A 27,706-nucleotide genomic window follows, 5' to 3' on the forward strand; every position below is an offset into this window, starting at 1 on the left:
CAGGCGGCCGAACTGGGATGTGACCTGAGGTTGGCCGGTTCCGGAGTCCACACTTAACCACCCAGCTCAGGGATGTACTCAGTAGGTGTCGGCCTGCCCTGATCCTCCCTCAAGCCCCGCCTCACTGCCTGTTCACGAACAAGGCGAGTCCACACTGTGCTGACAGCTGGGCCAGACCCAGGGTGGGGTGGAGTGCCCGGCTGGGACCGGCTACCCTAGGGGGTGGTCAGGGACCCGACGCCTGAGCCAAGAAGGAGGCAGCCGCACAGTCAGAACTGAACCCTGCAAGCAGAGGGGCAGCCAGAGCAAAGGTCCTGCGGCGGGAGAGCAACAAGGGGGCCGGGTTGTGGGGCGGGATGGGAGGCAGGCAGGGAGAGGAGGCCTGCGGAAGGTGGGGCGTACCCTGAAGGCTTTGGCTTTGTGCTCCTGAGCAAGTGGCTTCGATAGCAGGGGCCTCAGTTCCCACATCTGTAAAATGGGCATAATAATCCCCACCTCAAAGGGTGGGTGGAAGGATGAATACAAAGCATCAGAACAGAGCCGGCACTTGGAAGGGGCTGGGGCGTTTCTCCCGGTCCACAGCCAGTACCCTCCAGCCTTGCTGGTTTTCTTCAATTTCAAGGGCAATGTTATAATTAAGTGGCTGTTCCCAATGACCGGCCCAACAAGTGATCCCAGCCACAGCGGAGGGAAACTCATTTTGTTTTGTGAGCTTGGCCTCTGGCATTTGGACATCAGGGGGTTTGAATGAGTTAACTGAACGTGGCATTTACAAATTGTTACGGACTTAATGCAGCTGAGACCGGGGCCAAGAAATACCAGCGAACCCACAAAATGTTAGGCTCTCATTTTCTCTTTGAATCTTTCTAAACTGGGAACTGAGAAACAAGCGAGAGAGAGAAGGCCCTTCCCCAAATTGGCCGGCGGGCATTTCTGGAACGGAGGCAGGCTGGAACCTCTTTTCCCAGCAGGAAGTGCAACGAAGCATTTAAAATCTCCAGCACTCCAGACTGTGAGAAACCCAAACATCCCTAGACAAGGTGGGTACATCCCACAGGCTTCCGGAGAGGCTCGGCTGAGCTTTAGAAAACCGCCAAGTTGAAAAGCAACGCGTTTGATCATCGTTTCAAAACCTTTAGGTATAAACTTCAGAGCGATGCGGGGAGCCGGCAGCCCTGAGGACAGGGAGGGGACACTCCCGGGCCTTCCCCCACTCACCTCTGGGCCGGCTGGGGCAGCTGTCGAGCCTGGAGGTGGTCCACAAAGAGAATTTCTTGCGCGAAATCAAAGTGGCAGTTGCCCGGCCCCTTCCGGATGAGGAAGCCCTCTGGAGGGGAGATGCCCAGGCCGTCCAGGGAGATGTGGACGATTTTGGCCTAGCAAACAAAAGAAAGCCGCGTGCTCGTGTGCCGTGTGTGTGACGGACGGCCTTCACGGAGCCCCCACGCCGGACAAACAGCCCGGCCTGGCCTCCCTCTGAGGCCAGAAGCACCGGGCCGGGCCACTTTCTGGTGCCACCCCCACTCCGTGCCAGGTGCTGTGCTGGGCACTGGGCAGACGGCAGGGGACGAGGGTGGCCCACGAGTTGGGGTGGTGCCTGACCCGGCCCGGGTCCCCACCCACCTCACCCGCTGCAGAGCAGCACGGTGGTCACGGGCACTCAGGTGCCCCGACATCCGCCGTTAGCGCCTCTGCGAGTGACTTAACCTCCCTATGCCTCAACTGCCTCCTCTGTTAAGTGGGCTCGATGATGAGTGAACTTGCGTAAAATACCCAGAATGCAGTGCCGGGAAAAAGCGATGTACTCGGTAGGTGTTGGCCTACCCTGATGCTTCTTCAAGCCCCGCCTCACAGACCACCACTTCTCCTACGCTGTCCCCAGGACAGAGCGAGCCCCTTCCTGATCTTCCTTCTCATGGCCCTTAGCTCGTTCTTTTTTTTTTTTTTTTTTTTTTATGTGATGTTTATTTATTATTTTGAGAGAGAGAGAGAGTGTGAGCAGGGAAGGGGCAGGGGTGGGGGTAGGGACAGAGGATCTGAAGCAGGCTCTGTGCTGACAGCAGCAAGCCTGATGTGGGGCTTGAACTCACGAACCAAGAGATCATGGCCTGAGCTGAAGTCGGACGCTTAACCGACTGAGCCCCCCAGGCGCCCCCTTAGCTCATCCTTTTAGGACGTGTACTCCCTAACAGCGTCCTGAGCGGCTTCTGGGTCTCCCTCCGCGGCAGAGACCCTGGCGAGGCCCCTATACCTGCTTCAGGGCCTGGTGCATAAGCGGGCGCTTACCAGCTTGCTGAATGGGGTGCATTTGGGCCAACGTGTCCCCCGTTCTAGGACGGATTTCACCAGGATCTACCTGGTGAATCTCCAAGCCTGAAGGGCAGGGTCTGAGGTGGCTCGGGTCTGCTCCCCTTGGGCAGGGGGCTGCTGGGTGAGCAGAGAGGGGTAGTCGACCACACATTTTGGAATCAGGCCCGCTTGCGTCGTCCTGGTGAGGAACGTGGGCCCAACTGCAGACCAAACGGGGAGATTCTCACCTCCAGGGGACGCAGAGGGGCTGTGCGCAAAGAAAGGGGCCCTGCCCTGGGTCTCAGGGATAACTCAAGTGACCCGGGGGCCCTTCATCCCTTCGGCATTTAGGGAGCCCCCTCATGGCAGCCGGTCACAGGGCACGTAAGCAGGAAGAGTGTAGGGTAAATGGCTTCAGGTATGGCTGGATATGAGGACCCTCGACTGTGACTGCAACTCCCCACTTCGCCTTGCTCCCGGCTGATTCAGACCCCGGCCCAGGGCTGGACCCGGACGTACTGTAACCCGCTGGTCACACGACTGGTCCAGGGACGTGGACCTAGACCAGAACGACCCGCATGACTCCCGGGGTTCTGCCGGCTCGCCTCCAAAGAGGGGTTCCTTCTTCAGCTGGGCTAGGAGCTGGCAGGAGGCTGGCGACAGAGCAGAGCAGAGGCCAGGAAGGCCCTGTCCCTCCTCCAGGGCCACCACCTCCACTAGGAGGTGTCCCTGACTTCCCCAGGCCTCTGTTTATTCCCTTGGATGGGACTTCTACTATCACCTCGTCTTACAGCCAAGGAAATTAGTTCAGAGAGGCTAAGCAATTCGCCTGAGGACACACTGCAGGGACCTTAAGCCCCATCCCCAGCGTGCAAGGCCTGGTTCTAACCACGTGCCAGGGGCCCGTAACTGGAGCGCCCAGAGGGCCTTGGGGGACACCGGCGGCCGAAGCATTTTCCTGGGGAGGGCATGGTTGCCATCACACTGCCCTCTGGGATCTACCCTTTCAGATTGTGCCCCTCTCTCCAGTCCATGGTGGCCACTTGTCACCGGCATTGAGGCTGGTGGCCACGGCCAGGCCTGGGAAGCAGGGGCTCTGGGTCCAGCATTGCCAGGTGGCAAATCCGGGTCATGGAGGCTCGACAGGACAGACTGATTCACTCGAGGGAACGTAAAGGCCCAGAGGCACGAGTTGAGCCAGAAGAATGTTTTTTTAACGCCTATATATCTGACTTTTTAAACCCGCTGAAGCTGAGAGCGTGCTCAGGGAGCCGCCAGCGTGGCCTGGGAGGATTTGTGAACCGGGCGCTGCTCCAGAAGGCGAGCGCCTGAGGGCTGCGGACTCCACCGTGGCGACCCCCCCACGGTTCTGCCCCAGGGGCCCGCGGAAGTAACTCCGTGGCAGGTGCATGGTGGGGTGCCACACGTGGGGCTCACGGGACCCGAGGCCGAGGCCTGGCGTGGTCAACCTTCGTGTGGCAGAGGATGATGGGTACTCTCCCAAGGCAGGTAGCATCCGCCTCCTCACTTTATAGATGGGGAAACTGAGGCCCAGGGAAAGCAGGCCACTTGCAAAGATCACACAACTGGTTAGGGTCAGAGCTGGGTTTCAGACCGGGGGCTTGTGACTTTCGGGCCCTGACTGCGTTGCTGTATTTTCGGTGGCCTTCTCACCATCAGCTCTGTGTTGCAGTGGGAGGGGACAGACGTGTCACAGTCCATAGTCACAGGAGGACGGAAAAGCCCACACTGCAGCAGAGGCCCCTGCTTTTTCACACCCAGCAGGAGAACCCGGCGTGGAACCGGATTGTGAGCCCCAAGCCCAGCAGACGTGGACTGGGGGCTCCAGCTGTGTGACCCTGGATGTGTGAATGCACCGTCCTGAACCTCAGGACGTCCTGAACCTCTAATACCCTGGAAGATGGGGGGGGTACTGACACCAGCCTCCCAGAGGCTGGGGCGAGGGCCCCATGAAATGAACGGGTACAAAACCCTCAGCTCAGGGCCCGGCCCCCAACCCTCAATGAACCAGCAGGCCTCAGTCTACCATTACGGTTGGGTCCTGGGCCTGCTGGGAACCCCCGAGCCCCCAGAGGAAACAAAATGTCCCGAGTCTGCCCTGGCCTCTTTAGCCCATATTTGCGCTTTGCAGAAGAAGCCAATGGCAGTGTGTTCTCTCCCTGGCTGTAACCCCCCCCCTTCCCCCCGCCCCCAGCTCCATTTGGAAAGTTCTGGAAGATTTATGCTCCTCTCTGGCAGCCACACCAGCCATTCATCAAGGCGCCGTTTCCCTGACAGTGGACTGAGCTCGGCTGCTATTCCCCAGCTTACCCCGCGATAGGTGTCCTCGGGAGATTTATTGTAGTTCCAGAAGCGCAGGCCTGCGATGCTTTCGGCTCTGTCGAAGCGGATCGTGACCACGTGGTCCAGGCCCGGTGAGAAAGGGATCAGCCACATATGCTCATCCTCCATCGTGATGTTGGCTCCATCGATTAACCTGCAAATAGTGGGGAGAGCGGTGAGGTGGGGCTTGGCCGTGTCTTCTGGGAGAAATCAGAGGGGGGTCTACATGTCCCCCCCCCCCCCCCCAGCCTCCTGTACCCACTGCACCAGCCTGGCTGTGCACAGTGATAACAGTCGGTGCTGTTAAAGGTGGGGCGAACCAGTCATCAAGGTTTTTTTCTTTTTAATCTTTTTTAACGTTTATTTATTTTTGAGAGTCAGGTCGGGGAGGAGGGGGAGAGAGAGCGAGAGAGCAGGAGACACAGCATCCAAAGCAGGCTCCAGGCTCTGAGCTGTCCGCACAGAGCCCGACGCGGGGCTTGAACCCACAAACCACGAGATCAGGACCTGAGTCAAAGTCGGACGCTTCACTGACTGAGCCGCTCAGGAGCCCTGCCACCAAGGTTTAAAATAAAAGGGGAGAATGTATCATCTCTCTGGACCCTTTAACTCAGGGATTCCATTTCTGGAACTGTTCTCCTCTCAACCTGCCTGAAGGGCTATCTGCACGAAGATATTCATCATAGTGTTGTTTATTTACAAACCACAAAAAACCCACACCACCACAAAAAAAAACAACGACCACAAAAACCTTAAGAGGTCTCAAAACACAAAGGGTCACGTAAATCTGTACACTTGTTAAAACGATAATCGTGAGGATGATGCAGTGACGCGGAAGAGGCGGCCACGGGCACTGATTTTAATGCTGGACAGTGGGGACGGGGACCAGGAGAGATTATGCAGCAGTGAAGCACACATTTGTGTCAGGGGGACGGGAGGTGGATGCCTTTGTCTATTTTTCCAAACTTTTTGCGAAATGCTGTGGTGGCTCTATGGCACATTTTGAAATAATTTGATTCGTTCTTTCTTGGGCTGGGGAGAGACATACTAAGGCACCAGGGTGAACTTGGCAGCTCTCGGTGAGGGAGAAGCACAAGAAGGGGCCGACCTGTGGCCTTAGGAGGGAGCCCTGGAGCCTTTATGTGCTTCTTGGCCACTGTTCTGAATCAACTGGTTACCTTGCCCGGATTGTACCCCCATCCCGGCCGGTTTCTCGTTTTCCTGCTCAGAACATCCTGCCTCATCATTCTCAACTTTGCCTGTGTTTGTCCCAGAGACCATCCTGCCTCTGACTGCCCTGGACAGCCCAGAACACCGCAGCCCAGACCCCAGGCCATCATCCTGTGGCTCCGGCCTGTGTCTGGCATTGCCACTGAGTGGCCTGGCCCCAGGAACGGGGGCCCAACTCTCAGCTTCTCGGGGAACCCTCTCTCCTCTCCCTCTTATATTCCTGGTGACTTCGAGGCTACTGCCCTGGGAGACATTCCTAGATTTTAAAATAAAATTTTATGTTTTCCTTTTACATTTTAAAGTTCTGGATTTGGAATAAATCTTACAATCTAAGTGTTCATCCAAGGAGGTAATGTTTCTTTTTTTCTCTAAAGGGCGGTTATTAAATTGATGGATGGCATGTCTTACAACCGCTGGCATCTTAAAACTGAGGAAATTCAGCAATTTCAAACAGAGGTGTTTGCGGAATTAGGCTGACCAGAGAACCTTCTGTTTCCTTCTAAAAGCAATTGCTCCTCTGTCCTAGAGATGGGGCTGCCTCCATAGCAAAACTGCTGCTTAATTCTGAAAGTAGAGAGAGTTGTTGAAGGGTTTACAGTTGACAGTGAAGGCAAGCCCCTACAGACCCCTTCAAGAATATCTAAATGATACTTCCCAGCTCTGTTCACAGAAACACCTAGAAACTGGTTTCTACAGAAACTGGTTCCACAGAAACCCAGTAGCAATGAGCATCTCTCGTGGCTAGATTATGGTCTCTAAATACCATTTCCCAATAGAAGGAACCAGAACTTCTTGGGGAAAATGGTCAATTCCACATCTGGGATCAGAAATATACAAGGGGAGTCTGGAATATCTTGTCACATCAGAAAGCAGGAAAGCTGTCACAGACTCCTATTTTTAAAAAAGGGTGCAGGGGGCACCTGGGTGGCTCAGGCGGTTGAGCATCCGACTTCAGCTCAGGTCATGATCTCGCGGCTTGTGAGTTCGAGCCCCACGTCGGACTCTGTGCTGACAGCTGGGAGCCTGGAGCCTGCTTCGGATTCTGTGTACCCCCCTCTCTCTGCCCCTTCCCTGCTTGTGCTCTGTCTCTCAAGAAGAAATAAATGTTAACAAAACTTAAAAAAAAAAAAAAAGGATCCAGGAGCTCTCAGTATCTAAGAGCACCAATAAGATAAAAACTGTAATAAATTGAAAACCTTCAAACACAGTCTGTGTAAGTTCATGATTTATGATCGTCAGACACAAAGTTTTTTTTTTTTTAAGTAGACTTCACACCCAGCATGGAGCTCAATGTGGGGCTTGAACTCACGACCCTGAGATCAAGACCTGAGCTGAGATCAAGAGTCGGATGCTTAGCCAACTGAGCCACCTAGGTGCCCCCAAACACAAATGTTTTAGTATGCGAGAGAAACACCTTTTTATTCTGAAAGCTGAAAAATAAAGGGAAAGAACCAAGCATTCAGACTGCCTTTCCTATTTGACTTGTACCTCAGAGTAACCAAATCATTGAAGAAAAATTTCTCTTTATTGATGAGAAAAAGAATGATAGGATCGGTGGACCACCATCTTACGCCCAAACCCCTAATATAGTAATGGGTGTGCCCACTGAGCATTGACCGCCAACGTCGCAAGAACCCTGACAAGCAGACATCCTATATGTCCTGAAGGGAATGCCCAGTGACATCGACACCCCCATGGTCACGTCTTGCCCCGGTGGTCAAACTTCAATCGGATGAGGCGTCTAGATCTAATGAACAATTTACAGGAAATACAGGGGCCTGAGGAACAGGTTAAACAACACCACAGAGATACAACCAGTAAAATCCTGACACTACGGTGGGGGGGGAGGGAAACCCTTTCTTTAACAGATAATTTTGAAGAAAAAGTGAAAAAAGATGGGAGGGAACCTAGAGGTTATAAGAGGCTTAAGAGACTCAACAGGGGCACCTGGGTGGCTCAGTTGGTTGTGTCCAACTTTGGCTCAGGTCATGGTCTCGTGGTTCATGAGTTTGAGCCCAAGTCAGGCTCTGTGCTGACAGCTCAGACCCGGAACCTGCTTCACATTCTGTGTCTCCCCCTCTCTCTGCCCTTCTCCAACTCGTGCTCTGTCTCTCTCTCTCTCAAAAAATCAACCAATCAATCAATCAATCAACATTTAAAAAGAAGAAAAGTGACATAACAAAGAATCACAATGTATGGACTTTATCTGGATCCCAAACCAACCAATCACAATGGGTGGAACTTATGGGGAATCTCAGAACAACCCGTCAGAATGTGTGGACCCTTACCTGGACCTCAATTCGAGAAACAAACTGTTAAGAAAGGAAGGTGAAGAGACTGTCAAGGGAAATAGGAACTTGCTAGATACCCTACTCATTGAGGGAATCGGTGTTAATTTGAATTTTGGGGGGTGTAATGGTGGTAGTGAGATGATGTTCTTCCTAAAGTCCTTATTGGTTAGAGCTACACGCCGAAGTATTAAGAGATGAAGTGCTCTCGGGCCTGGGGTTTGGGGTAACGCAAACTGAGGCGGAGGTGGCAGGCGGGTGGGTGTGGATGGACAAGCAGGGCCGGCCGTGGGCTGATCACTTTTGCAGCAGGAGCTGGGCTGGCGGGCTCCGAGCCTGAGCATGCGGGAGTCTGATCTGCCAAGATGCGGAGTGCCGCGTGGTTCGTGAGCAGGCGCTGACAGCAGGTGTGAGGGCCGCGGTTAAGCGGTCCCTTAAGACAAAGCAGGGGGGAGTCCTCTGGGCCAGACAGGGGGTGCGGGTGGGGTGTGGCAATCCCCTTCCCGCCCTCCGGCCATGGGATTTATTGTCCTCATGCTACTGATAAGGACACAGAGGCAGTGGAAGGCAGTGGAACTTAGTGGTTAATTAAGTGCATGGATGTTGGTTTCCCCGGGGACCTCCATTCAGAGGACTGTGCCACTCAAAACTAGTCTGGGTGGGGACGCCTGGGTGGCTCAGTCAGTTAAGCGCCCGACTCCCCGTCTCTTGATTTCGGCTCAGGTCATGATATCATGGTTCATAAGATCAAGCCCTGCATCGGGCTCTGCGCCGATGATACGGAACCTGCTCGGGATTCTCTCTTTCTCGCTCCCCCTCTCTCTCAACATAAATAAGGAAACCTCAAAAAATACAGTAAAATAAACTGGGAAGACCCACACCTCACGGGGTGGCAGGAAGGTGGAAGAGGGAACGCTATTTGATGTCTGAATCTGGAGTCTGAGAGACAGAACGGATCCCCACCAGCTCCACGTCTGAGCGTGAGCGACCCCGCCTCTCGGGGGCCGAAAGTGGTCCACTGCTCGTGGTCGGAGGGGATTGCTCTGGAGGTCGCCGCAGGCGGCTTCTTACGGACACTCACTTGTCCAGGGTCCGGGAGTCATCGGCATACTCAGGAAGGTCGTTCAGGTCCCCGGGGGAGGCGGAGATCTGGTGCAGGCTGATGGGCAGCGCCTGGCCGTCCTTGCCCACCACTTCCAGGCCTGTGAGCCCCAGGTAGTGCGGGTCCCCCCAGGACGCAGTGAAGTTCAGCTGAAGGCCTGTAACAGGAGGAAAGGCGGCCCATGAACGCCAAACATTCCGGAGGAGGCTCCCAGACGGAGACGGGAAAAGGGATGACCTTCAGCCTCTGTTCTACCGCCTTGAAAACCCAGACTCAGATGAAAGGGCCTTCAGGGTGGGCTCTCCACCTTTCCTCTTAGTGGCCCTCAGGCCTGGGACACCGCTGATGTTCTGGAAGCGTCTGCAGGACGACTGAACCAGTGTCGTGTAAACCCGCACATAGCCCTGGAACCTTTCTCCACTCGTCCATCACGTTGCCTAACACCGTAGCGGGGCTTCCCGCCAGAGTGACGCTTGGCCAACAGGCCTCGGCCATCTGGCTTCTACCTACTTGTCTAACCTCCTCTTACAACAGGGAGCTGGGCTCCACCCAGACTGTCCGTCACTCACATTTCCATTCCTGTCTCCTGTCACAGGGCCTTTGCACATGCTGCTATTGCTGTCTGGAGCTCACATAGCCTAGTCAACGGGTGCGCATCCTTCGGATCCTAACTCACTTCAGAAGCCCGCCTGACCCCGTCAAACCTCCATCCGTAGCCTGCCGTGTCACTGTGAATTTCCATTTCCCTGCCCTGGCCACCACTGTGATCTTGTGACCGTTTGGTAAACATCCGTTTGCCCTGCCGGAGGGTTAACTCTCGGGGTGAGCCACGACCCACGATGACACCTCCGTCCTTTCGCCCCTGCCTCACCCGGGCTCCATCAGAGACCCTTTGGACGTGACCTTCTGGGGTCCTGGGGCAATACGGCCCAGGTGAGTCACCCGTTTGCCCCAATAGCTCAAATCGAACGAATCCTGACCAAGGTCAGGCCCCAACAGGTATGTGGCTGGAGCTTTTCTCTCCTAACTGGTCTCCCGTTAGAGCGGGGCCAAGCCCCGTGAACTCCCCACCCTGGAAGGACGTGGAGCCTCTTTTGGTGCCCTTCTGGGGAGGCCGCGTTCAGAGGGTTCACACTCTTCTGCAGCTTTGACAGGACGCCCGCGCTGTGGTGCTGGGGGAAGGCCGCCTGGACGTCCCGTCCAGCTCAGCTCAGGTGCGGAGGCGGAAGCCCGGGGAGTCCGCAGGACACGCTGGGAAGTGGGGCCAGGCCACGCGGTCTCCCCGGAGCCCCGCTCCCTCTCCTACCCGCCTGTCATTTCCAACATACGCGCTGCAACTCGGCCTCAGATCCCGCCTGCTCTCCACGGTGCCGAGGCAGCCCCGGGGCATCTTGGTGGCAGACGGCAAAGCCGGGTGACCTGCATGGTAACGGGCACGTCCTAGCTTCTCACGGCACCGACGGCGTGCACCGTGAACACAGACCCTTTGCCACGAGACTTGGCTGCTCCTCCCGTGCGAAAGCGGGGGTCTATCTCTGCACGGCTCGAGTCTGGGTCATGTGACCTGCCGTGGCCAGCGGGGGCACATAAAGCACACGTGTGCACTGGGGCTTATCCCTTGGGCGTCCTGCCGCGTGGAGGAGCCGGGCCGACCCAGTCTCCCTGCCCCTCCAGCCAACAGCCTCCCAGCTGCCGGACGTGTGAGCGAAGACGCCCTAGACCATTCGGCCGCCGGCCCATCTGCCGGCTGACCAGCAGGCCCAGGAGAGGCCGGCCGAGCCAGCCCACGGGAAGACTGCCCAGCCAGGCCACGGAATTATGAGCCCCTCACGGATAAACAGGGGTCGCGCGAAAGCCACCGAAGTCTCGGTTGGTTTGTCCCGCAGCAAAAGCTAATCGATGCGCTCCTTTGCATCGCGAGCCTGTGCTCAAATGTCATCTCCTCAGAGAGGCCTCCCCCGACCACACGAGCTCCAAAGGCGCCCCCATCACTCTCCGCTTTGTTTTCCGCCACGGCGCTTGCTGCCTGACCGCGTGGTCTACATCTGTTTGCTTATGTGTTTTCTCGTCTGCCCCACTCGGATGGAAGCTCCCTGAGGGGAGGAGCCCTGTTGGTTGTGTTCCCTGTTGTGCCCCCAGAGCCTAGAACAATATCTGGAAAACAGATAAGGCCAACAGAGTTTTCTGTGTCACTTTTTAAATACCTGCAGGGAAATGAATCAGTGTAAACCCATCGCCTGCCACCAAATTCACAGTTAAGGGTAAATGAATATTTATTGATCATCTGCTATGTGCAAAGCCCTGCCCTTGGACTTGGGGGTCCAGGGGTCACATCTCTCTAGAAGCTTCCGTCGCGGTGAAGACAGACAAGAAGCACGTGACAGACAGACAAATACGGTACTTCCACAGAGCTATGAGTACCGTGAGGGAAATAAGACATGGCTGGGGAATGACCTCTCTGAGGTAGTGACAGTGGGGCTGAGGCCCGGGGGAGGAGTGGGAGGCCGCCATTCTTCAGCATTTCTGGAAGAATATTCTGAGCTGAGAGGACAGCAAGGGCACTGGCTCTGGGACGGGAGCCAATGTGATCTGTGGTTAGGACCAAGTGACCGAGGGGGGCGGTGGAGGAAAAGGAGGTCAGAAGGTGGGGCAGGGGCTGGCTCACGTCCTGAAGTCTGGATTTTCTTCTCCCTGAGATGAGAAGCCACTGGAGGGATGGACTTGGAATTTTTTTTTTTTAATGTGTATTTATTCTTGAGAGACAGAGAGAGACAGAGTGCAAGCGGGGGAGGGGCAGAGAGAGAGGGAGACACAGAATCTGAAGCAGGTTCATGGGTCCGAACTGTCAGCACAGAGCCTGACGCGGGGCTTGAACTCCTGGACTGTGAGAGTATGACCCAAGCCGGGGTCAGACACTTGAGCCACCCAGGCCCACTTGTGCTCCCAAGAGGCAGTGTGCACGGAGGTGGATTTGGATGAGGGGATCACCGTGAGACAGAAATGCCACCTGCCCCCAGGGAAGCAAGACAGGGCTCCCCAGCCTCTCCCCGGACGCCCCTTGGCTTGCCTGGCACGAGGTACTACTCGGACATCTAATTTGGGGTTGCTCCAAAGGCGCCCGCGCTCCTGTTTGAGCTAATATTCACGCTCCACATTCATTTTCCTCTGGTGTATCAATTAGTATTTATATAAATGGAAATTAATTTTGTTATTTCTCTCCCACATTTCAACTCTCTCAGCTACTTTCCTATTCATCACTGCTGATATTTGCAAAACGCCCCAAATTAGTGTCATCTGCAAATTAGCAAGTCATATATCCCCTTTCAAAACATTAATAGGATTGGCCATATTTACCAACCCCAGCGCACCCCCCCGGGTCACGTTATCAAAGCTCTCTCCACTTGCGCAGGCTGGCGAAGTGGGTTTAGGATTTTAGAGACAGCAGGGGAAACAAAAATGTTCGGGGAAGAGAGACGCAGAAATTGCAGGGCTCCGAGAGGGCAGAGGATGCTTGGTCAGGACGCTCTTCTCCCGACCAAGTAGAGAAGCAGGAAAATCACACTTTCCCTACAGCAAGAAGGGCTCGGAGCTCTACTCTGGGGCAAAACTCTCAGAGGCACTGAAATCACATTTCCAAGAAAGGTCAGAAGCTGGTTGGGCGGGAAGGACATTTACAGACAGCATCTTCGGGGAAATCATCAGATGAAGGGGACAGTGGCTGCTTCTGGCCAGCCTTCCTTCCTTCCTTTTCTGGCTTTGGCATTCTGACCTCTCCTAGAACACTGGGGGGCTGACCCCTCACCTCTGGCTTCAGGGATGCGCCTCTGACCCAGGCTGCACGGAGTTTTCCATCCCACACCCCGACTCCCTCCCCGCTGTGGTGAGCCCCGGTCATTGGTTTATGGATGGGCACGTGACCCAAGCCAGGCCCAGGAGACATGATTCTGGAACGCTGTTGGACTCAATGGGAACAGAAACTCTCATTTATCTGGGTCTGCCGGGCAGAACGGGAACGTAAAGCCAGAGCTTCCAGAAGCTCTTGGGTGGCCAGGGTCTGAATGGGAGAAAGACAAGAGAGAGTGAGACAGGGCAGAGAGCGGGAGGGAGACACCTAGGCTAGATGAGGTCGTTCGCACACTTGAATCCGGCTGTGCGGACGGAATGAGAACTGAGGGTTCAGTGAGATGACACAGGAAAGCCTCAGCATGGTGCCCGAACGGGGGGGACAAAACCAAGCCCCAAACCAGGCTCTCGCCTGCACCAGGTTGGTTCTAAAAAAATTCTCTGCTGTCAGTTGAGAGAGTGTTCTGGAATGTAAGGATCTGCGGGGATTCAAAGGGAGGCATCTTCCCCTTCTAAGAGGAATTCGTCTTTGTGCAGTGAGCGGGGGAGAGCTGGCTCTCGCTCGGCACACGGGCAGGCTTCCGGGGGGAGCTGGGTGTGGCAGCAATGCCTTGAGAAGGGGGCGCCGAGGATGCGGTGGGGGCACAGCCGGGTCCCAGCCCAGGACCGCAGGGCTCATTCCTCCAGCGGAGGGCAGAGCTGACGGCTCACAGCTGAGTCCTCCCACACGCGCTGCCCTGGGCCTTGCCGCTCCCCACGTGTCCTGACACCCGTAGATACGGGTGTATGAGGCCCGGTCCCCTCACTCAATGCAGGACAAGTCCAAGGGGACTTCGCGGCTCCACAGCTCCCCGTGCAGCTGGCAGAGGCCCCGAGGTGACGGCATGAGGCCCGGCCCCTCCCTCTGCCTGTCCTGCTCGCTGCCCTCCCTCAAGAGGGAGTCCAGCTGGTGTGGCTGCAAAGGACTGACCGCCAGGGCCTCCTTCGTGGGGGACAGGGAATGGGACCAGGAGGGAGATTGCTCAGCCAGGACCTTGGGCCTGAAGATTCCCCAGGACGCAGCAGAGGTGCTGGTGGGACGCACACAGAGTAAGGGAGGAACTGGCTGGAAGGGTGAGTGGGAAAAGAAGAGGGAACAGACACAGTGAAGCCCCGATGGGGTTTGCTCAGAGGCCACAAACTGGCACCCCGCTGGCTGGATATACAACAGGTGTTCCGTTTGGCTCATGCGGTATTTACAAATAGCATAAAATTAGTCCACCAATGCTCAAAAAGTCTGGAGACTTCACATAAAAATCCAGACTTCTCAGAAGACCTGGGACCCTGGGCCAGGATTCCTGCCACTCCCGCCCCACCTGGAGCAGGGAGGACGCAGATTTCCTTTGTGCATGAGTTTGAAGGGACAGCCCAAACCACCGGACGACAGATGCCTTGGGTCTCTTCTCGCTCTTACGTCTGCTTGGCCTATGCTTTCTGGGCTCCCGCTGCAGCCTCCTGGGTCAGGGCCACAGCTAACACATAAGGTGTCTGCATGCAAGATGCAAAAGTGCCCTTCCGGAAAAGGCCAACTGCAGACAGGTACCCCCTTCTGTGAAATGATGTGGCTCCATCCATGGCTTGGCCTCTCTGTGCAGTGTACAACCTGCCCAACCGTCTAGGGAATCCCTGCCCCAAGTGGCCATGACTGTCCCGAACCCCTGACAGTCCTCCTTCCGCCGGACATCGTCCCAACAGAGGATACTCACAGATCCCATGGTAGATGCCTGGCTCTGGGGTGGTTACTTCAGGGACAGGCGGACTGAGTGGTGGCTCCAGCTCTGGGACCTACGCACGGATTGGGGGAGAAGCAGAGAGGAAGAAGGTGATTTTGTGATACCCGCACAGCCGGCTAGCCATTTTCCCAGATACTGCTGTCCACAGGGATCTGTGTCTTTTCTTGCATTTTCTACCATTGTGGAAGCTCTGTGACTGGTAACATGGGCAGCCGTCATGTGTCTGAGTCCTCACGAGCGGCTCTTTCTGGTTGGGGAGGAGTCTGACGCCACCAGCTAAAGTGATCAGATTTTCTGGAATAGGGAAGGACCCAATAAATGTTTACCTAGGGTGCTGGAGGGAGGAGGGGGAGAGGAGGATCACGAGGGAGGGATGAAGAGGAGAGTGAAAAATTTCAACCACAGAGAGTGGTTCTCAGCCTCGGGGCCTGGGCATCTCATTTTAAAAATGGGTATTTATTTATTTGGAGAGAGTGAGCATGCGCCTGTGCGAGCCGGGGGAGGGGCAGAGAGAGAATCCCAAGCAGGCTCAGCATGGAGCCCAGGAACAACCTACTGGATCCTTCGGCCCAGCCCCTAGACAGAGCCTCTTCAGGCCCTTTCCCGCCTGGCGGTGGGGAGGAGAGTGGGGAGGGTGGCCCGCCAGGAGCATCGGGTCACCAGGGAAGGTCGCTGCCCTGTTCTCCACCCTCCCTGAGCCTCCTGGGACGGCTCATAGAAGGTTTGAAAGCATTTCCACTTAGCTGCCAATAGGTTTTAATTGGGGCCGTTTACATAAAAACCCAGGTTTCTGGCTTCTCTTGAAAAAAAAAAAAAAATCAGGACAATTATCAAGATGAACTAGCAACTCCTGTCTCCTCCTGACCTTGCCAGGCCCCGCCTTCTGTCCTCTGGATTCCAGCGGACCCCTCTCCTCTCCCCCACCCTCTGTAACCATCTCCTTTTCCCCCTTAGGGCCTCAAGAACATCCCTGGGGACGCTGGTTCTCTTGATTGCTGGTCCTTCACTTGGACTGACCCTTTCTCTGAAGGTCGTCTTTCATTTCTGAAAAAATTCGTTTATGAGTTTAAAACACATACTCTGGAGTTACGTCTGGGTGGCTCAGTCGGTTAAGTGTCGGCTCAGGTCAGGATCTTGCGGGCTGTGAGGTCGAGCCCTGCGTCGGGCTCTGTGCTGACAGCTCAGAGCCTGGAGCCTGCTTCAGATTCTGTGTCTCCCTCTCTCTCTGCCCCTCCCCTGCGTTCTCTCTGTCTGTGTCTCTGTCACTGTCTCTCTCAAACATAAATAAACATTAAAAAAAAAAAAAAACCTTAAAAAAAACCAACACAGACTTTGGAGTCATACATTCAAGTTCAAGCCTGGGTACTCTCCTGCTGTGTGCCCTTGGGCAACTCACTTAACCTGTCTGAGCCTTGGTTTCTTACATGGGGGTTTTAATGGTCTCTACCTGGTTAAGCATAGTATACACAGCCCTCCACAAGATCACTATACGTGTGTGGGAAACAATCGCTGGGATTATCATTATTTTAATTCTAAGTCTGCCCATTAAGAGCGTTTCTAGTCCTTTCCGTCAAAAACAACAGTGAGTGATCAAACACAACCCAAAGCAAAAATTCCCCTGAGACTGCCAACCTCTAAATTACAGAGACGACGCAGGACCGCTTTCTCCTAGCTTTGATTAAAATTTGAATACTTTCTTCACTCTGGTTTAAAAAAAAATAAAAAAATAAAAAATAATTAGAAAATGAAATATGACACACAGGGCCAAAAAATGAAGTAGAAAAATGGGAAATGTCAAAACAGTAGCACCAGCAGCTTAAAGGCTATCTATCTTCATTCTTCCTGTTATACCCGGAGTTGGGAGAAGAAATCCCTCTGGGGGTGCCCCCTGCCCCTACCCGCACCCCCTCCCCCCCCCCCCCCGCCAGTCCTACCCAATCCTCAGCCCATGAGCCGGCCTGGGTGTAGGGCCTCTCCTCCCCCTCGCTGTCGGCGGTGCTCGGCCTCCTCAGCGTCTCCCCACTCTGCAGGCTGCAGGGACCCTCCACGTCCACGTCAAATGTCTCATCAGAACAGAATATGGCCTCCAGAATGTCATCGTCGGTCGTGAATAAGATGGTGTCTCCAAAGTGCTCTGGGGCTGGATGGGTCACAAGGAAGACAGAAGAGTCGACTCACCCCAAATCCAAATAGTTTGTAGACCGGGAACCCAAACCCATCAACCTTTGTGCTAGAAAATCCCAAACCACCCACCGTCCCCGATTTGTGTAAGCAAACCTCATTATTTATTATTCACCCACCGCGAATGGGATTCCCGTGGCCTAGATCAATGAAGGCATCTAATCTAAGGAGGGTCATGGTGATCGGTCCCGAAGTAGGTAATGTTTTTAGGTGTGGGCGAGGCATCCTGGCAGGATGCTGTTGGGACCCCCACCCAGATCCCTGCCGATCCTTTTTTGGGGGGCTGGAGGCTTGCCTGGAAGGGCGTGGGAGTGACACCCCCAAACCGGGGAGCCTGCAGGGTTCCAGAGCTTTTCTGCTTTGCTTTCAGGAAGGACGGACTTTGCAGTTTAAGCTCCAGAGCTCTCTCTGGGATCGGGCTGAGGCTGGGCTTCTCCCAAATCGTATCCTTGCCTGGCTTCCCCTCATTCCTATCCTGTCTCTCTCCTTGGACCACAGGCTCTCCTGGGAGCACCCCCTCAGTAAGTCGCTTGCGGAAGAGTTCCCCCTTCTCCGACTGAGGCTCTAGGGAAGCTGCGTGGGGCCAGCGCCCAGGGGAGGCGTTTAAATGAGGTCAGCTCACCAGTGCACCCCCGCACACCCCCGTGCTGCAAAAGGGGAGGAGTGGGCCGGGCCTAGGAAGAGGAGAGACCCATCTGTCACTGGCGAGCCAGGGTCTTTAGTGTTTCCTCAGAGCCTCAGCGGGTGGCAGGTAGAGGCTTCCAGAACATTCTTACAGACATACTGTACCTCCTGTCAGGGTCCCCGAGGCCTTGGCGATTTCTCCTTTGAAGATGCACTGCGAGTCTAACAGCATGGTGATGTCCTTCACGCCACGGAAGGAGTGTATCCGAGATTTATTGTAGTTCCAGATCCGGATCAGGGCGACCTGGCAAGGGTGCACGAAGTCTACGGAGATGGTGTGGGGCTTGCCCAGTGTGAAAGGGGCCAGCCAGACGTGCATGTCGTCCTGGGTCCTGTTCACCCCGTCGACGAGGTTGGTGACCACGCGGGGGTCTTTCCCGTAGGCCGGTAAAATATTGATGTCGGGGGGCTCGGCTTGAATGTTCGCGATCTGCACCGGCTCCCCCTTGGAACTGAATATTTCTATTCCGTTAAGGCCGACATAGTGCCTGTCCCCCCACGTCGACTTGATGTCGATGACCAGGCGCTGTCCGTAAGGCAAGACGGGGATTTCAAAGTCACTCGCGTCGTCCGTCTCTACGGGACTGTCTTCCCGGCCTCTCCTTGGCCCCAGCTTCTCCTCCTTCCACGGGGGCGGCTGCTCGCCGTGCCGGCTGGCCTTCTGCTGCTGGAGGAACTCGTCCAGGATGTCCCCCTGCGGCTCCATGTTGGAGATGCGTCCCCGGTGGGAGCGGTCAAAGGCACTGAGGGAGTCCCAGGACTCATGCAGCGTGTGTTCCTGCTCACTGCACCACCGGGGTCGTGGCGGCGTCTCGGTGGAGCGGGCGTCTTCTGGAAGAACACAGGAGGGTGAAGCCCCATTAGTGCCCTGTGTGCAAGCAGGGACCTTTACAGGCTGTCTCACCCAGGGGCTCTCGGCCAGGTGGGGTCGCCCTCGGCGGGGGGGCATTCTAGAGATCAGTGGGGTGGCTCTTGGGGTCTCAATGCCTAGAGGCCCTGCTGGCCTTTGATGGGTGGGACCGGGATGTTAGTATCCTGCCCTGTGCAGGACAGTCGGGGCCTCCTGTCACATGCCACATTCAGGTTGGTAAAAAATTGACGATGGTTACTCAAGTCTAGAATCTGGCTGTTTTACAAAAAGCAAAGTATTTTTCAATATACTTTGAATTTTTTTTTCTTAAGTTTATTTATTTTGAGAGACAGAGAGAGAGAGAGAGAGCACGCGCACAAGCAGGGGAGAGGCAGAGAGACAAGGAGAGAGAGACAAGCCCAAGCAGGCTCTGCCCCGTCAGCACAGAGCCCAACGCGGGGCTCGAACTCACAAACCGCAAGATCATGACCTGCGCCGAAACCAAGAGTCGGATGCTTCACCAACTGAGCCACCCAGGCCTCCCGATAAGACGCTTTGAATTTCCTAAGGCAACTGCCATGCAAATCGAGGGAAGACACTCTGTTGTGTGACAACCTTTGCTGGAAATCATCCAGCGTGTCAGACACTCACAGGACGGGCGGGGGTCACGCCACCGCCAGTCGCACCTGAGTCAGCAGCCAGGGGGTCTGCTCTGAGCCTGTCACGTCACGTGACTTGGACAGCGTCTTCAAAGACTGCCTAACGGCAGGTGGAACGCTCGTGAAAGAACGCCGAGTGGGAAAAAGCCAGACCCGCGACTGTCAGATGCAGCAGATCCTAGCACGGGCGGTGCGCGCCAGCGTGTTACCACGATCCTTTCTGGGACGGGAGTAGGAAGGGCTTTTAGCTTCTTTGTCACCTGATCTTCCGAGTTCCCTGGATGTGTTATTTTTATAACCGGGAGAAGGTGCTATAGAAACTGCCAACAACACAGGTATGTTACAAGCAAGGAATTTACTTCTGTGCGTGGCTAGGTTGGCTTCCAGATCGGAAGCCCGCGTCCCCAGCACACGGAGAACACAGTCGGGCCCTCAGAGGCGCGCTCCGAAGGCTGCACTCTCCTCCTCGCGGAACAGAGAGGGCCCAGCGTGCGCACCAAGCAGCGGCCCTGCCCTCGCGGCCACGCCACGGCTGACTGCCGTGTAAGGGTGTCATTCTGGAAAAACAGCAGCTGACACTGACGTTCTGTTTTCTCTCCTTTCATATCGGACGGTGCCCTGCACTCCATTTTCTGCCTGTCTCCTCGGGGGCCCGGCTCCATCGATTATCCCCGCTCTCTCCAGAACCCTCAATCATCTCTTCCCCATTGGCACCTTGCCCTCTCTCCGCCTGCAGATGCGCATAAATCTCTCCCACCTGAAAGAAAAAGGAAGCCAGACCTGATCTCATGACTTCCTCCAACCGCCCCCCCCCCCATTTTCTCCTTCCGTTTGCTGCGGCCACTGTGTTCTTTCTCCCTCAAGCCCTGCAAGCCGGGGCCTCTTTGTGGAGTTGCTGTTGGGCTCACCCAAACCCCGCTTGCCCTTCTCCTGGTTTTCCTTTGGGGATCACCCCGCCTTCAGACCATCCAGATGAGGCAAATCCCGACGGTGCCCTTCTAGGCTGGGAAGGGAACTACGGAGAGAGGGGGGCTCACTTTGAAGTGGCTCTCCTCTGGGGCGCCTGGGTGGCTCAGTCGGTTGAGCGTCCGACTTCGGCTCAGGTCATGATCTCGCGGTCTGTGAGATCGAGCCCCGCGTCGGGCTCTGTGCTGACAGCTCGGAGCCTGGAGCCGGCTTCGGATTCCGTGTCTCCCTCTCTCTCTGCCCCTCCCCCGCCCATGCTCTGTCTCAATGTCAAAAATAAAATAAACATTAAAAAAAAATTTAAAGTGGCTCCCGTCTGCTGCAGGATATCGGACGTGAGCGTGCAGTGCCGCTGGCCAGCTTGCTGCGCTGTGGGGGAGGGGGGCTGCCTGACAACGAAGCCAACACCGGGGACGTGAGCCAGGAGATGGAGAGCCCCAATGACATCATCTGAGCCCCTGGATCCAGCCATGCCTGAAGCCAAACCCCTGGTGGCTTTCTGTCCCTTGCCTCCACAGGAGTCCTATAATTCCCACGACCCTCCCCTGCGCTGACTTTCTGCACGTACACGATGACTCCGTGCACTCGATCTCTCCTCAGTCCTCATGCCCCACATCCCAGGCACAGCCCCTCCACTTGGCGGTCCCTCCTCGCCCGCTCAGGAGCGTTGGCACTTCCGGGCTCTCCGCTGCTGTTTCTGCTGCTGTCAGCCTCCCCACGCCCTTGCCCTGCCCCAGGCCTCGGCCCCCTCCGGTCCTCCTCTCTGGCCTCACCCAGCCAGCTCCTGGCTGCCACACAGGCACTGCTCGATTTTCTGCATCAAGTTCTGGCTTGTCTCCCCCGGCCACCACCGTCCAGTTCCAAAGACCCCTCGGAAGGCCGAGACATGTCCATTCTGTCACTCCAAACTCCGTGTGCCTCAAAGGGAATTTGTCACCAAACCCTCCAACTGCCACTGTCTCTACCGTGCTGGGAAGCATCTGACTCCTCGCCACGCCGCCACGACTCATACCTTCCTCCCTGACGATCAGCTCCACCGTGCCAGCCTTTCTGTTCCATGGACACCCCAAGTCTCTTCCTGTGTATCCTTGCAGTGTCTTCTCCCAGGAATGCTCTTCTCCCGGATCCCCACGTGCCTGCCCATCTTGTCCCCGCCTCCTCCTTTGCCCCGTTCCCCGGGCGTGTCCCATAGACCTTGGCGCACGTAAGTGCTCAGTTCATGTTTGCCAGCACAGGGACGGCTGGCTGGTGTCGCCGTCATGCAACCCCTGGGTTCAGGCCCGGAGCCGAGGGACCCCCCCCCCACTCCGCCCCCGGCTTCCACCTGTCAGCTCTCCTGCACCTGTCCTCTCCCCTCCTCATCTGCCATCAAAAAAGACCCTAGAAGTTGCTTCCTTCTTTTCCTCCAGGCGCGAGGCTTAACATCTGGCAGAAGTAACTTCCCATATGGATCGTCATGACATCAGTTTATTGTGATTTGATTTCCACTGACTGGAATGAATGGCCTGGGGGTTGGTCTGCAAGTGCGCGGAGGAGAGAGAACAGACGCATGCGTCAGGGACTCGGCCTGTGTTTCTCGGCCTGGGTGGCCAAGAAAGGCAGGACTCTGCCCTCACTCTGCGTCTGCGTTCCCGACTTACTCCCCTCGAGATGTACGCTCTGGGTTTCGAACGCAGAGACGTGCAGGCCTTCACCTGGACCTCTCGGATGTGACAGCAGGCTGGCCCACGTTTCCCTCTGTCTGGAGAACACGCGGTCACTGCTCCCCGGGAGTTGGGGAGCTGCCGTGATCCGCGCTTTGTCGTTGTCAACCTCCCCGCCCACAGCCCCGAACGGACACCACAAAGCTGTTGCTGCTTTCACGTGCAGTCGACACAGTCTTGGGGGGGTGGGTACCCGTATGAGATGGCGGATTTAAGGTTTAAAACTACCTCTTGGCGGAGGGACGTAAACATGGAGCACGGAGTTCTAAACCCGAGCTTAGGAAAATCAACGGCACCCCCGTGGGGTATGGGCTGATTGTTACTAAAACGGGAAATGAAAACGAACGTAGACACGACAGAGCCATACGTGTTCAAGGTGAACAGCCTCCAGCCACAGCCGATTGGGCCAAGAGTGGTCACCTGACCCAAGTCGACCAATCAGCGGCTCCCGTGAGACTTTGGGAGCCACGGCCGGAAACCGTTGCTCCCCGGCGGTGAGGCCGTTGCCCACCCCCAGGAAAGAGCAGGGGCAGCTGACCTCATGAGGAAGAGTGAGGGAACGTGGCAGAGGCAGGGCCCGGCAGCCCCGGGGAGTCACGGCCACATCTCCTGGGTGCACGCCGGCTTTCCGGAGGGTCAGTGCTCCCACCGGGCAGATGTGATTTCGTTCCCCCATAGCCAATGGACCCCTGATGCAGACCCTTCCAAGATGTGGATGCCGTTATAATGAGAGGCCCTGTCAGACAAAAGGATTTCCAAGCTCTGTCTTTCGGTGACACCATGACTCCAGTCCCAGGGAAGAACTCAGGCGGTCACCCATTCTACAAGCGTCGTTGGAGGGCTCTGCCTTGCGCCTTTCCTGAAGGGCACGGCTGTGGGATTTGGCTCTACGTAATGGGTAATTTAAAATTTCTAAGCAACTTTCCTTTTTAGCATGACTGGCTTAACAAGCATTAAATCTCAAGGGCCCGGTTCTTAATGTGTCATTGAGCCAAGCAGTGAAATGCCTGGAAAGAAATTAAAATGAGAGAAGAATCTTCTGAACGTGGACAAGTCAGAATAACACCCGTCACCTCGGAGCTCCCAGAGGTTGTGCGGGGTCTGTCTTACCAGGAAGGCTCCGCAGTGCCCGGCTCTCCCCCACCGGGGGCGCTGCGGAGGTGGGGCACCAAAGGGGTGTTAGTTTGAGGCACGGATGCTGGAGCAGGCTGGCCTGGGTTCAAATCCCGCTCTAACCCTCCCTGGCTGCGTGACCTGAGGAGAGTTACCTAAACCTCACATTTTCTTTAGCTGTACAATGGGGCTGGCGTGAGGAGAAAATGAGGATCATTTGAGTAACGTGCCTGGACGAGAGCCCAGCTTAACACACACACACACACACACACACACACACACACACATGTCAGGCACCCAGCCACGGCAGTTCGCCTCCCCAAATGCAGAGGACCCACCATGTGTCAGGCCCCCGGGGCCCCTGACACAGATGAGACACGGCCCCTACCCTTAAAGAGCACCCCCACGTCTGCTCTGCTCTCCTCCCTGACACCCAGTCTCAGGGTTAACTCCAGGTGGGGGTGGGGGGAGGAGCTCTGGAAGAAGGGAGCCCTTCGCCCACATGGAAAGGCACCTTGAGTCCGAGGGACCTGCCTGGGTGCCCCAGGTGACATCGGGGGTCTGAAAGAGGCCACCGATTCTCTTCATGTCTGAGTGTAGACGTGGGCTGAATGCAGACCTTTGGGGTGGTGGTGTTTTTTTTTTTTTAAGTGTATTTGAGAGAGCGAGTGGAGGAGGGGCAGAGAGAGAGGAAGAGAGAGAATCCCAGAGACTCAATCCCACGAACCATGAGATGGTGACCTGAGCTGAAAGCAAGAGTCCAAAGCTGAACTGACAGAGCCACCCAGGGGCCCCGGGGTCTGTCTTCTGGACAGTAATAACAGACATGCCGACCTGATTCGCTAGGAAATAGATTCCCTGGCTTTGCACACAGATACACCAGGAGGCAGAATCCTGGGGTCGGGGCGGGGGTGGGGGGGGTGACGGTGATGTAGAGCAACAGCTCACACCTTCCGGGTGCTTTTTTGTGCCCGACGCTGCACACGTATGACCTCATTTTATCCTCCCACGGGGATGGGTGTTACTGGTGCCATTTTACAGATGAGGACACTGAGGCTCAGAAAGTGGACATGCCAGGCTCTGTAAGTCCCAGCCCAGAGGTACCAGAGCTCAAAGTCGCAGTGGCTGGATTCAAATGGTTCGACTCATAGCTGCTATGCTGCCCGCCTTCCCAGTAGCCAGATCTGAGTGCAAATAGTCAGAAACCCAGTCTTCGGCACCCTCCTTTCAGACTGCTCACGTATCATCTACTGCAAAGTTGACAAAACAGGTGAGTCCTCCCAGGAGATTTTTTTTTTTTTGACCCACCTAGTGGTTTAAAAATAATATCAATCAGTTGCCAATGTTGAAAAATAATATTGTACGTCTCTGACTTCTCTTCACAAAAGGACAAGGGAGGGGCGCCTGGGTGGCTCAGTCAGTTGAGCGTCCGACTTCGGCTCAGGTCATGATCTCGCGGTCCGTGAGTTCGAGCCCCGCGTCGGGCTCTGTGCGGACAGCTAGGAGCCTGGAGCCTGCTTCCGATTCTGTCTCTCAATCTCTCTCTCTCTCTCTCTCTCTCTCTCTCTCTCTCTGTCCCTCCAAACCCCCTGGCTTTGCAGATGAGGAGGCCCTTATCTGGGGTCCATGGAGCAAAATGGTATCACGGGGACAACGGCACCCGGGTCAGACCGCTTCTCGAGCTTACCTCTGCTGGTTGGCTGGCCATCACTGTGACCGCTGCTGAGGGCGTCCTTCCTCGGGCCCCTCCTCCCACTAGCAGGGCGCTCTCTGTTGGAGGGCTGGTTAAAGATGTCAAAGTCGTCACAGACATTGGGGGTCACCTTCTGGGCTCTCTCCCCAGCGATGACATTCCAGCCGCTTGCTCGCCCTTGCTCACGCCTGGGGCCTTTATCCCCGATCTCAGCCTCTCTAGGACCCTCACCCCTGGCGCCAATGACGTCATCAGACGGAAGCCCGCCTTCCCGGTCCAGTGGCTTCTCGGGACTCAGCCACAGGGGTTTTGGCTTCCTGCCTCCCTGCTTCCTGCCCTTCCCCGCGGCAGAAGGTTGCAACCAGGAGGGAGTTTTGGCTGGTGGCTCGGAGACTTTTCTGCCCGTGAGGTTTTCCAGCTGTTGGATCAGAGAGGGCTCTGGGTCCAGGGCGGGGCATTCCGCAGCCGGGCGGAGGGCGGGAGGACGGGGCACGCCACCCATCGAGGCCGGCATCGGGGCTGGGGCTGCTAATAAGCTCGTGTCTTCGCTTAACTTGGACGAATTGTCTTTCGTGCAATTGGGAGGATTCATCTTTTCGCCAAATAACTTTCCTTGGGAAGAAACCTTCACATCTACCGCTGCCCCAGCTGGCTGTGAATGGGCCCCATCTGTGCCAGCATCTCCGCCTTCTCCCGGGGGGGCACCCACGCTCCTCTCCATTCTTTCCTCCTTCTTGTTTTTCTGGCCAACCAGGACGCTCAGGTCAGCTGGGCCCTCTCCACCTCCTTTGTCCAACGTGCCATCAAAGATGAGCTTTTTATTGACATAAAGCTTCATGTGCTTGGCACCAATGTCAAGATCCTGAAAACACAAAATTTAACAAAATGAAGCTGTGTGGCACCAGGCTGACGTATCACATTTTGGAAGCGGAAGATCAAAAAGAAAAACGTGGAATGCTGGAAACGCAAGCTTTAAAAAAACCATAGCACCGGGGATGTTAAATAAGGCTGGTGTCATTTCTGTGTGAACTGTTACATACTTTATAAATCAAAGGACTTTCACAAAGAGACGGCCCCAATTGCTGCCTTCTCACCACTGCTCCCTGCTGGGACATTGGTAATAGCCTGCTAATTGGTCTCCCTGCTTCCTGTCTCTTGCTGCCTTCAACCTCAACTTCACATTGCCAGAGTTCGTTCTCTACAAGAGCAGGTCTGGCCCAGTCACTCCCCTTTCCAAAATTGTTCTTGTTTTTCACTGCCTGTTCTTTAATATATGGTTCCTGGGACCTCTGTGTCAGGAAAGCCTGATGTGCACAGGAAATGCAGAGCCCCTGGTTCCACAGATATCATTTCAGGTGCCCTGAAAGCAGAGCCTGAGACAAGGGTTGAGTACAGGTTGCTTATGTGAAAGCTGTTCCCAAGAGGGAGTTGGGAGAGTAAGATAGGGCAGGAGAAACCCACCCCACCCCCCCCACCCCCCGCCCAGTGTTTTTCTGAGCCGGTCCCGGCTGTTGTGCACACGGTGTTCCACTCTACTGGGGCCCTCAGAGGAACCCACAGAACACAACTCAGAAGTATCCCTCCCAAGGCGGGAGGCTGGGGTGTTTGTCCACTGACCCCCTTCCCCACTGTTGAAGGCTGCCCCTGGGGGCACTGACGCCCCACCACACAAACTGAGGCCACTGGGGATTTGGGATCAGACCCTGAGCAGAAAGGCCGAGAGATCTGGGAGCACTGGAGGTGGTGCCTTGTCAGCATGCCCGGGGACAGTCCCACCTCAGCTGCTTTCGGAAGGCGGGGGGGGGGGGGGTGGGCAAGGGGATGTGGTGTGGTGCTGTGCCGGTAACACGTTCTCCGGACAATTCCTTGGAAGGTGGAGAAGCTCAGGCCGATGGGATGAATTCCGAACTCCTCGGCATGACATACGTACAGTAACCTTCACGGAAGGATCCCTGGCTTAGCCTTCCCGTCTCCTCCCCACGACACTCATGCCCTGCCTCATGCAGGTATTTAATGTTCCTTTGTTCATGCTTAAAACATAATCACACCTCCTCCTGCTACCGCCCCGACTGTCCATTCCTCTTTACAGCAAAACTCTTTCTTTACAAACAGCTTTACGGGGTGCCTCGCTGGCTGAGTCCGTGAAGCGTCTGACTCTGTTTCAGCTCAGCTCACGATCTCGCAGTTCATGAGTTTGAGCCCAGCACCAAGCCCTGCGCTGACAGCGCGAAGCCTGCGTGGGATTCTCCTCTCTGCCCCTCCTCTGCTCTCTCGCTCTCTCTCTCAAAATAAATTTTAAGAAGAAAATTTAAAAACAGCTTTATGAGAGAATACATACTTCATACAGTAAACCATGCGTGTTTAAAGCATACAGCTTGGTAAGCTTTGACACCTGTATACGCTGCGTATCAGCTCCGCAGTCAAGCTAAGGAACACATCCATCACCTCCAAATTTCCTTGTACCCTTTTGGAATCCTACCCTCCCCGCTTCCCCTCACCCCCAGGCAGCCACCCGTCAGCTTTCTGTCGCTGCAGATTACTTTGCATTTTTCTAGAATTTTCGTATAAAAGGAGTCCTGCACTATTTGGGCTGACTTCTCTGACACAGCATAGCTGAGGTTCCCTGTGTTGTGTGAATTAGTAGTTTTATTCCTTTTAATTGCTGAGGAGTGGTCCGCTGCAGGGATGCCCCACAATTTGTTCAGTTCTGAGGGTCACTGTCACAGCTGCTCCTCCCCGCCTTCCCTCTTGGCCTTTGCCTCCACCTCTACGTGGTCCCCTGCTTGGCAAGGGCACCAATCGCTGGGGAGGGGTGAAGCTTCCTTGTTAGTCTGGGACAATTGGGATTTCCTCCTGTTGTCCCGGTGCCATCACTCATAAAGTCCACTTTCCACCCTCTGAAGTGTCCCGGTTCGGACAGTAAATTGAAGGGTCCAGCTGGCTGCCGGATCCCCTGGGAGATGTGCGGTCCTCAGTTGGGGCGACGGCTT

At 55.6% G+C, this 27,706-nt stretch overlaps 1 protein-coding gene across 4 annotated transcripts in view; it reads right to left on the reverse strand.

Annotated features, from left to right (window-relative positions):
* The window catches only part of KATNIP (katanin interacting protein), a 193,512-nt gene that overhangs the window by 9,179 nt on the left and 156,627 nt on the right, over positions 1–27,706 (reverse strand). For all 4 annotated transcript variants that reach the window (XM_047087184.1, XM_047087185.1, XM_047087186.1 and 1 more), the window contains 7 exons: positions 24,711–25,578; positions 17,838–18,563; positions 16,802–17,007; positions 14,841–14,919; positions 9,232–9,409; positions 4,621–4,786; positions 1,219–1,376 (listed from right to left, as the gene is read on the reverse strand). In XM_047087184.1, coding sequence (XP_046943140.1) covers positions 1,219–1,376; positions 4,621–4,786; positions 9,232–9,409; positions 14,841–14,919; positions 16,802–17,007; positions 17,838–18,563; positions 24,711–25,578 — 2,381 coding nt within the window. The remainder of the gene's footprint in view (positions 1–1,218; positions 1,377–4,620; positions 4,787–9,231; positions 9,410–14,840; positions 14,920–16,801; positions 17,008–17,837; positions 18,564–24,710; positions 25,579–27,706) is intronic.

The sequence above is a fragment of the Lynx rufus genome, unplaced genomic scaffold (genome assembly GCF_022079265.1).
Source record: "Lynx rufus isolate CCGP_SWC_20201006 ecotype Redwood Valley unplaced genomic scaffold, mLynRuf1.p SCAF_23, whole genome shotgun sequence".
Taxonomy (NCBI): domain Eukaryota; kingdom Metazoa; phylum Chordata; class Mammalia; order Carnivora; family Felidae; genus Lynx; species Lynx rufus.